At 33.2% G+C, this 9,326-nt stretch overlaps 1 protein-coding gene across 1 annotated transcript in view; it reads right to left on the reverse strand.

Annotated features, from left to right (window-relative positions):
* Positions 1–7,742, reverse strand: part of LOC100914496 — a 36,518-nt gene extending 28,776 nt beyond the window's left edge. Inside the window, exon 1 of the mRNA XM_031943502.1 lies at positions 6,990–7,742. Coding sequence (XP_031799362.1) covers positions 6,990–7,707 — 718 coding nt within the window. The 5' untranslated portion in view covers positions 7,708–7,742. The remainder of the gene's footprint in view (positions 1–6,989) is intronic.
* Positions 7,743–9,326: the final 1,584 nt, after the last annotated feature.

The following is a 9,326-nucleotide window of genomic DNA, read 5'->3' on the forward strand; positions in this document are numbered from 1 at the left end:
TCCTTGTTTTAAAATTAGGTGCTTAATTGAACACCTTAGTCAATAGCTTAAGCATATTTTTAGTTTGTTTTTAACTTATAGTGATCAGGGTTTTGCCCCAGGATACTGATATTCCTTCACAGTGCATGATTGTTTATCATGTCAAATTCTGTCCCTGAACCTTATTTTATGGATCTTCTATGATTCGTCTTCCCAGGACCTTCTCCTGAATTTGTGCAAGGTTGAAAGCTCCGTGGAATTCCATAATATGGATCAACCTATTCCTGCATGTGTGTGTGATTATATGTAACTCTGTACTCTCCTTTGCCCTCTTGCTGCCATACCTACCTATCTTTTACCACATGACTGAATTATTTCCAAGAACAATAATGCTTAGTATGAATTTTTCCTCTTCTTTCAAACAGACAAAAGATAATGCTTATCACTATGTTCTTGAAGTTAACTTTATAAAGATTGGTGTTAAATAAATATTGATTGGTGGTGTTTAATTGCCCTGATTTAGTTTCTTAATCATTATTTGTTAATATAAATAAAAAGAGATAAGATATTGAAGAAGACATGTAAGGGAAAATAATCAAAAGAATGAATAATATGACAAGGAATGGGGGAGAAGAATGACAGAGTATCAAGAATACAAGAAAATTCTGAATTTACCCATGACTTTTTTTTCAAAGCAAATTGATCATGAATAGTGTAGTTATATATCTGCTTTCTTTTTTCCTTATAACAAAAAAATGAGGATAATCATATCACTTACTGGCATTTACTTCTTAGAATTGTAAAATGTTCCACATTGACTGCTTGAAAATTATAGCTGCTTTATTAAATTCTTAATAATTAAAAAATTAAGTCACTATTTTTTCAAATTTGTTTTTAATGTAATCAATAATGTTAGACAATAACCAAAACAAAGCAAATTTTAAAATTCTTCTGTCTAAAGAAGGGACATATTGTCCAAATCAGAATGCATATGGGAACCAAGTTATTATATTGTCTAAGATGGTTTCTTCTATTATATAATATTATGTGAGAGGCTCAATAGTTTAAGACAGACTAGAAGATTTTAATTTTCTATTGTTCATATTTGTTTGCATTTAAACTGCTGTAAACACATATATACAATGTAAGCCAAAGCTGGAAGATAACCTGTGACTCCACAGAAAAATATTAACTACTCCAAGGAATTGTAAATAGTAAAAGAAGCTTTAAGTATCTCATGGGAAGATGAATTTGGGACCTTAGGTCATCCTGATACTATGCCTTCTTTCTTTTGTTTTTTATATATTACCTGACTTGGCCTGAAATTGGTGAGGGGATCCATGATGTTAGATCCTGCTGCCACTTAGGATGATTGACTCTTGTGAATAAACTCCCCCAAGTAGCCTACCAAGCCCTAATAAACCCTATTAACAATCAAGCTGATGTGAGTCTTTCTTTGGTATCTTATTATTTTCTTGGAGTGTATGTTATCTAGCAATTGGCATAATTAGGGCAGAACAGATTTACCTCCTTACAACTGGTATCATTGTCAGGATAATCTGCTTCTTTATCACATATAACACAACTAGATGATGGTCAGATGATGCAGTTGATAGAGTGTTAGAAACACCTGAGTTAAATCTAGTCTCAGAAACTTACTAGCCATGTGACACTGGGTAAGTTATGTAAAAAACTAAAAAACAACAAAAACCCTGTTTACTTAGTTTCTCCAATTACAAAATGGGGGTAATAATAATATTTATCTCTCCTGGGATCAAATTATATGATATTTATATAATACATGGAACAGTGCCTAGAAGAAAGTAGATGTTTATTTAATGCTAACCATGATTATTATTAAGCAATAGAGCACAAAAAAGCATAAAGCAATTTTATAGGAAAAGAGTATTATAGGTTTATATCAAATATTAAAAATAAGTTCCACCTAAATTCATTTTAAGTTATAATTTTGATGTATACTTTCATATTATAAAAAGTAATTATTCTTTTAATTTTTAGGAGAAAAATATTAGGAAAAGTTGTTGTATCAGAGTTTTCAGAAAATAGAAACCCTGAAATGTGAAGACAGTATTAACATTATATTTACTGTTTTATTTGTACTGACAACATAAGTGATATTTAAACCTTAATGTAAGAAATAATTATCTTTATCTTTAAAATTATCTATTTCATGCAAATTAATATCATTATTAGGCCTTCTATGAAGAGTCTTTTTTTCATGGGAAACATGTGGAAATAGAAGTTTTTATGTACTCTTTTATTCTTCAACATATGTTTTTTCAAAAAATGGCAATATTGCCCATTTTTCTTGAAACATGTTATCGGGGAATTATAGTTCAGTAAATTCTCACTTCTGCGTGTTAAATACAGAATGGCATGGAAAATACTTTCTGAAAATGAAACTATGGATGTTTCTGGTGTTTTGAGAGACTGAAGTGAATCATTATTTCGTGGAGTAAATTGTTTTCCTGAAATATCTGAAGAATAGAATTTCTAACAGGTGGATAGGTGGGAGACGGATTCCTTCTTTAACCTTCAGTGATCATAGCAAAAAAAAGCACTAAGAGAGAACTGAAATGACCGATAATTTTAGTTATTTCTTCCTGGTACTGCAGAGTGTTTTCAATCATAATATTATTTATGAAAAGATAAATGATGTAAGTTAATATGAATCATCATCAATAAATTAGTATATATCACATGGGCTCATGGATTCAGTAAGATAGATAGATAGATAGATCAAATTGATTATACAGACATGGGGCCCTGCAAATAATAATAATAATAATTACCCAAGATACCTGCTTCTAAGTATTTGAGGGGGAAAAAAGCTCAGACTTTGAATCTCAGATCCAAGTTAGTGTTGGAAGGCTGAGGTGGGGATGGGAGGCCTGGTAGATTAAATGTCCCAGGATGTGGCTAATACTACGTGGGAAACTAGATGTTGGCAGGAGCTTATTAATACTGAAAACGACAGGGATAATAGCAATAATAATAAACTGGAAATAGAATTGGAAAATCATGCCAGTTTTTTTTTTGGCCAAAAAATCCCCAAATGACATCATGGAGAATTGTACATAACAACCACAAAATCTTTATATAGTATTTTAAGATTTATAATGTGTTTTACATATTTTATTTAAGCAAGATATAGGCCTCTGAATAGAACCTATCTGAATCGGTCATGCAAAAACCCACTACCTCCCACCACTCCAAAAAAAAAAAAGACAAATCAAGAACAAAAACAAAACAATAACAACACCAAAAATTAAATTAAATTAAATTAAAAAACAAGAAAAGAATTTCTGACTGCTACAGAACCTAAGGGAAAAATTTTTTAAAAAGACTGGTCAAGTTGTGACACCTGCTGGCCATAAGTAAGAATAGCAAACAGAGGGAGGTGTCTTTCATGCAGAATAGTCAGGAAAATGTAGAGGAAAAAAGAGAAAGGAATGACTCATACCAGTTTATAAGAGTGCAGTAACCCCCCTTCTGAAGCATATTTGGAAACACCGCAAGAGGCAGTATTAGGTGAAAACCTGAACTAGTATAAGGCTATGAGTGAAGTCATCAAGTCTTTAGAAGAGGGTTACCCATTGACAGATGTCCATTTCCACCAACTCTTGTATGAGTACTATTTTCTTTCTTTAACTTGTAAGTAAAACTGTTAATTTTTTGATTTGATTAACTGTTTGTTTGTGTGGTCACTCTACAATGTCTGATAGGGATGGTAGCAGATTTTCAGCATAGGGACAATGAGCCAGAGAATTCAGAAATTCTCTCAAATGATAGATTGCCTTTTCCTGTCAAGTGAGAAGCATTAATACAATATCGCACAGGCATCTCAAACTAGACAAGTCCCAAACAGAATTCCTCTGCTCTCCCCCTATAGCCAACCTACTCTACATTTACTTTTTCTATCCATAGTAAACCAATCTTCCACTCATCCAAATTCACAACCTGGGAGTAATCAATATGTTGTGTATTAAGCAGCAGGCATTGTTCCAGGCATGCTGGAGATATAAAGATAAAGCAGTCTTTGCTATGACAGCTTACATTGTATCAACTCTTCAAGTCCATCCTTTAATTTTTATTCTTCCACTTCCCTCTAATTAGTTGCCAAATATTTTAGATTGTATCTTCCTAATATTCCCCTCTCTTTCCTTACCAATTAATTCAGGCTTCCATTACCTTTTGCCTGGAATACTGATGTAGACACCTAATTAGTTTCCCTTTATCCAGCCTGATCCTTCTCTGATCCATTCTCCACCCAACTGTAGAATTCATATTCCTAAACAATAAATTGACCATCTGACTCCCCTACATAAGAATGTTCAGTGGGTTCCCATTGGTTCGCAAGAAAAATACAAATTCTCTTGTTTGGCTTTTAAACCCTCTTTAATTTAACTCAAATAGAGGGACATTCTGGGATGATAGGAGAGTAGCTCAGAAATTTCCAGATGCTCCACATTTCCTCCACATACAAATGGTAAATAGCCACAACATGAACATAGAACAGCAAAAATAAAGGAATAAAGCAGTTGTCCTCCTAAGACAACTTAAGAGGAACTCAGAAAAGATAGGGTCTCCAGGGGCTGAGATTTGGCCTTAATAAAGTAAAGACACTTCTCGACTGTGCGCTGAATCCAATAAATCAATAAACAGTAGGCCCTAAGGCCAATTCCATTGGAAAGAAACAAAGCTTCAAGAAGTGTCACCTTACAAACTTTCACCTTAAATCATCAGGAACTTTTTTCTAAAAGACAGCATACTGCTGAGTGGGGGGAGATTGAAGGACTCCTGCTGTCTCAGGAAGCCAGTCCTAGCAGTGTTGAATAGAAGCAATCCCAGACTGCCCTCGCACTCTGCTTTTAAGAGAAGCTGGTAAAGCTGCTGTTCTCTTGACTAAACATTCTATGCCTTGTCTCTGAGGTTCTTTTTGATTCCATAAGTTATAAATGTTCCACCCCCATTATGGTGAATTTATTTTATATTACTCACCTATGAGATTACATATTTGGAAAACATTTTGCAAACCTAAAGGGCTATACAAATGCTAGTTGTTATATCTCTTGTTATTATCTGTGTATTTCCTATTTCCTCCCTGAAGAATTTAAGTGCCTAGAGGGTAATCAACTTTCTATCTTTGTATCCCATATAACCTGCACAAGCTAGCTACTTAATAAATTCTTCTTGAATTAAACTGATAATGGCCACATTTCTTTTCTTTTCACTGTCCAAATATTTGCTCTCTATTCAAGTTTTCCTTGCAAGGTTATGTACCCTGATAATCATGCCTCCAAGAGTTAATTCCCCAAAGTTGGAAGCTGTACCTTGAAACTCAGATGTTGTATAATTTTTCATATGAAAATGTTGGATAGTTGCTAGGGAGGACTTATTTTCAATCCATGTGAGAACAAAATTCCTGATGATACCCTTTATTTTTTCCTTTCCAAGTGATACTTTATATACTTCAAACCTCAAAGGTAAATCAGTAATGTGATGAAGAGTGCTCCAGAAGCAACCAGTCCTGTGACATTTTCATATTAAAATTATTAACATGAAAGTTTATATCAATAACTGAAATGTATTCTATTTGATCTCATCTTAAATTATAATTTTGATTTATTTTGTATATTTTTGGAAAGGTATTTTAATGTTGAGGAAAAGCTATTTAGTATCTGGAATTTCAAAAAAAAAAAAAAGGAACTCTGAAATGTGAAGACAGCATCAACGTTACAAATAATATTTTAAAATCACAATTTAAATGTTAATGTGAAATATAATAAAAATTATCTTGTCATGAAAATTAATATCATTATCAAGGTCTTCTACAAAGGGATTTTTAAATGAGAAACATGAGGAGATAGAATTTCCATCTATGATAAAAATTTTTATTAACTATATTTTATTCTTTGATACACACTTTTGCAAAAATGGCAACATTTTCAGTTTTTCTTGGGGTGTGTGACCTTGTCATTTCATCACAATGTTGATATCCTTGGTATACATTCTGTCCAAAGGAGAAAATAGAATCTGACCATTACTAGCACTTAGTATATGCCCAATAAGATATATTATCTCCATTATTTCTTTAGATAATCACCAAATAACAAACTAAATGCTAATTTCTAGCATTTGTCAGTGCTGTAAATGCTGAGTTGTACATGCTCACACTGAAAATTTCATAATCAACAGATCCTTCTCCCATTAACTCCTTTCCCAAGCTGTGGCACATGTAACGAAATACAATTCTCCAGATGTGTTCTGATTGTTATAGTGGAGTTATTACTTTCCATATTCCATACAAAATCCTTTTTGTTCAAGATATCTTATATTGCATTAGTTCTCTAAGCTTCCCTCTCATACTCTTGAATTACAATGAGTTTGTGTCCTTGGATCTTTTAACTGCCACTAGGTGCATTTGTATTACAGAGTTGACTATTGAAGTCAGTCATAAGACTTTATATTTATTCCTCTTACATCTCATTGGATCAGATTTGACCCCATCTTCTAACTAAGATCTTTTAGAATACTTAATCTGTTGTTCAATGCATTAAAAATCCCTCCAAACTTTGTGGGATATGTGGATTTGAAAAGTATAGTAGCTATCTTCATCTAAGTTGTTAGAAAATGGTCCACAGATAACTAATGACTACTCTTTGAATCTGACCATTCAACCAGTTCCAAATACATTTTGTACTTTACAGGTGTCTAGCAGACATATTTCCATCTTGACCATAAGAACAGAATTTGAGACTCTGTCAATGTCTTAGCTAAAGTCTAGGCAAAATCTATCTAAAATAATCCCTTGATCTACATGTATAACAACCTTGTCAAAGAAGGAAACCAGACTGGTTCCTTGTGATCATATCACTTTTCCACAAATTCACTTACCCCAGATTTATTACAGAGTCAAATGGAGAAATCCAAAAGAATCTCACATCTTGAATCAGGATACAAATATGAAAATGGAAAGTGAAACTTACCCAAAATTTTGCTATAGTAGGAATCCCACGGGGACCAAAGAGTATTAAACATGTAGTCCTGTAAATGGTAGGAGATGAAGTTTCTTATTCTGTCACTAAAAGACATCTGGTCGGTGAGCTCTGACAAGACAGCAGGAACATAGGAAGGAGGATATGGCACTTTCCCACAGTGTTTTTCCACTGTGGAGGCTGGAGAGAATCTCAAGGAATATATAAATGGGATTCCCAACTTAAGGGCAATCAGGTCACCACAGGGAAATACTGGATCTGAGATTAAAATATCAAATTTGCCCTTCTGCAGCTTATCCATTAACTTCTGCTTGGTAAGCACACCATCACAGATTGCTCTAGACACTTGGTGGAACTCATGAATGACTGGGGTCATTTTTGAGTAGAAACGCCAGATAGTTGCAGGAGAGGGCTTATTTTCCAGCCATGTGAGAACAAAACTCCTGATGACACCCTCTATTTTTTCCTTTTCAAAGGATACTTTATATACTTCAAATTTCAAAGATGAATCAGTAGTAGGTGTGATGAAGAGTGCTCCAGAAGCAACCAGTACTGTGACATTGTGCTGTTTTTCTATCAGTTTCCCTAAAATTATCTTGATATTAAGCCAGTGACTACCTTCCATTGGCCAAATCAGAACATTTCCACCAAAAACTGTCCCTAGTAGAGTCATGTGAAAAGCCAGAAACAGGGTAGTCTTCCCCAACATGGTGCACGTTGATGGAAGTCTTACTGGGGTCCAAAGCAAACAGATGTTTTTCCTCTTAAGTCTAAAATATAAAACAAAAACAGGGCATTTTAGACATACTTTTATTCTAATATAAGTTTAGTGCCAAAAATCAGATTCATTCAGAAATAACTAGAAAAGGACAAGGATGAAGCAAAATTTTGTACCTTGACATAGCTCTTTGAAAAATTTCCTTTTAGAACTGGAAATTGATTGGAAGTATTTTTCATCTCTCTAGTAGACCACATGTTCCCCCAGCACAGGAACTGGGACTTCTTTGTGTAATTTACATTACTACACACTCTATACAGTGCGTGTCCAATTATTTATTGAATAAATTGTTGAAATAAATAAATAAATTCTTCCAGCATGTAGAAATGGGAATTTTATGGAGGGAGGGCAATTTTGAAATGAGTTGGACTCTAATTTCTCAAAATTAATTTACTTTGGACTTTATATCCCAAGTCTCCAGCACATAACCTGGTGCCTTAGAGGTGCTTAATAAAATTCTTGTTGATTGACAGGTCTGCCAAATCTCTAGCCTAAAGGCAATTTTCTGAATCCATTGTTTATTTTTTTCTTTTTCCTTTTTCTTTATTCTTTCTTTTTTTTAAAATTTGTTTTATTTAAAAAAAAAAAAGAATTTTAAAAAGAAAAACAAAATAAAAGAAGACAAAACAGAGCATTGTCATGTGAACAACAGAATATCAGAGAGGATTCAAAATATATAACAATAAATTATCAGTTCAAGAAAGAATATGTAATAATAGAAAAAATATATTCAGTAGTGTTGATTTTTTTCTTTATTTCCTTCTAGGCTATTCTTTTTTTCTCTGCTGCATACCTTTTTTTTTTAATTCTCTCCACCTCACCCAAGCAGGCTATAATTAAGTAAGGATAGATTTATGTATACATAATAAATATATACATATACACACATACACATACACCCTGCCCTCCCCAAACATATATATCTTTCCTATCCCTGCTAACTAGCTTTAATTCTGTTCCTTAACTTGCCTTGGTATTAGTTAACATCTCCCCCACCCAGGAATTCCCTTGTCTTCTTCCCCCACCCTTTGCTTCCTTCTCTGTCCATCCCTCTTCCCCTTAATTTTATAGATTTTGGAGGGTGCTATACCTTTTATGGTATGTATATAGTGATACCTATTTAACACATTCTCAGTGTGAATGGGTTTTCAGAATTATGAGCCCTTTTCTCTCCTCTAATGATTCTGGGTCTATTCTTCTTCTGTACCTCATTTGTATAACACAATTACTATTTTTATCTTAACTACCTCAATCTTTCTTTTGAGCTACCTAATTGCTAATATCAATCTTAAACATATGGTATATGCAACATTTGCAACCAAATGCAAACATTTGCATGTAAAAAACATAAATAATTTATCTATGTTAAGTTCCTTGAAATTGACCTTTGATATGGTTATGGATTAAATAGATTATTAGAGATTAAATTTTCTATTGAGTTTGAGTTTGGTTGAAAGTTCTAAAATCTGCAAGTTTGTTGAATTCCATCTTTTTTTTTTCATTCAATATTATAGATAATTTTACTGAATATGATATTTTTGGCCATAGGC

The sequence above is a fragment of the Sarcophilus harrisii genome, chromosome 6, assembly GCF_902635505.1.
Source record: "Sarcophilus harrisii chromosome 6, mSarHar1.11, whole genome shotgun sequence".
NCBI lineage: Eukaryota > Metazoa > Chordata > Mammalia > Dasyuromorphia > Dasyuridae > Sarcophilus > Sarcophilus harrisii.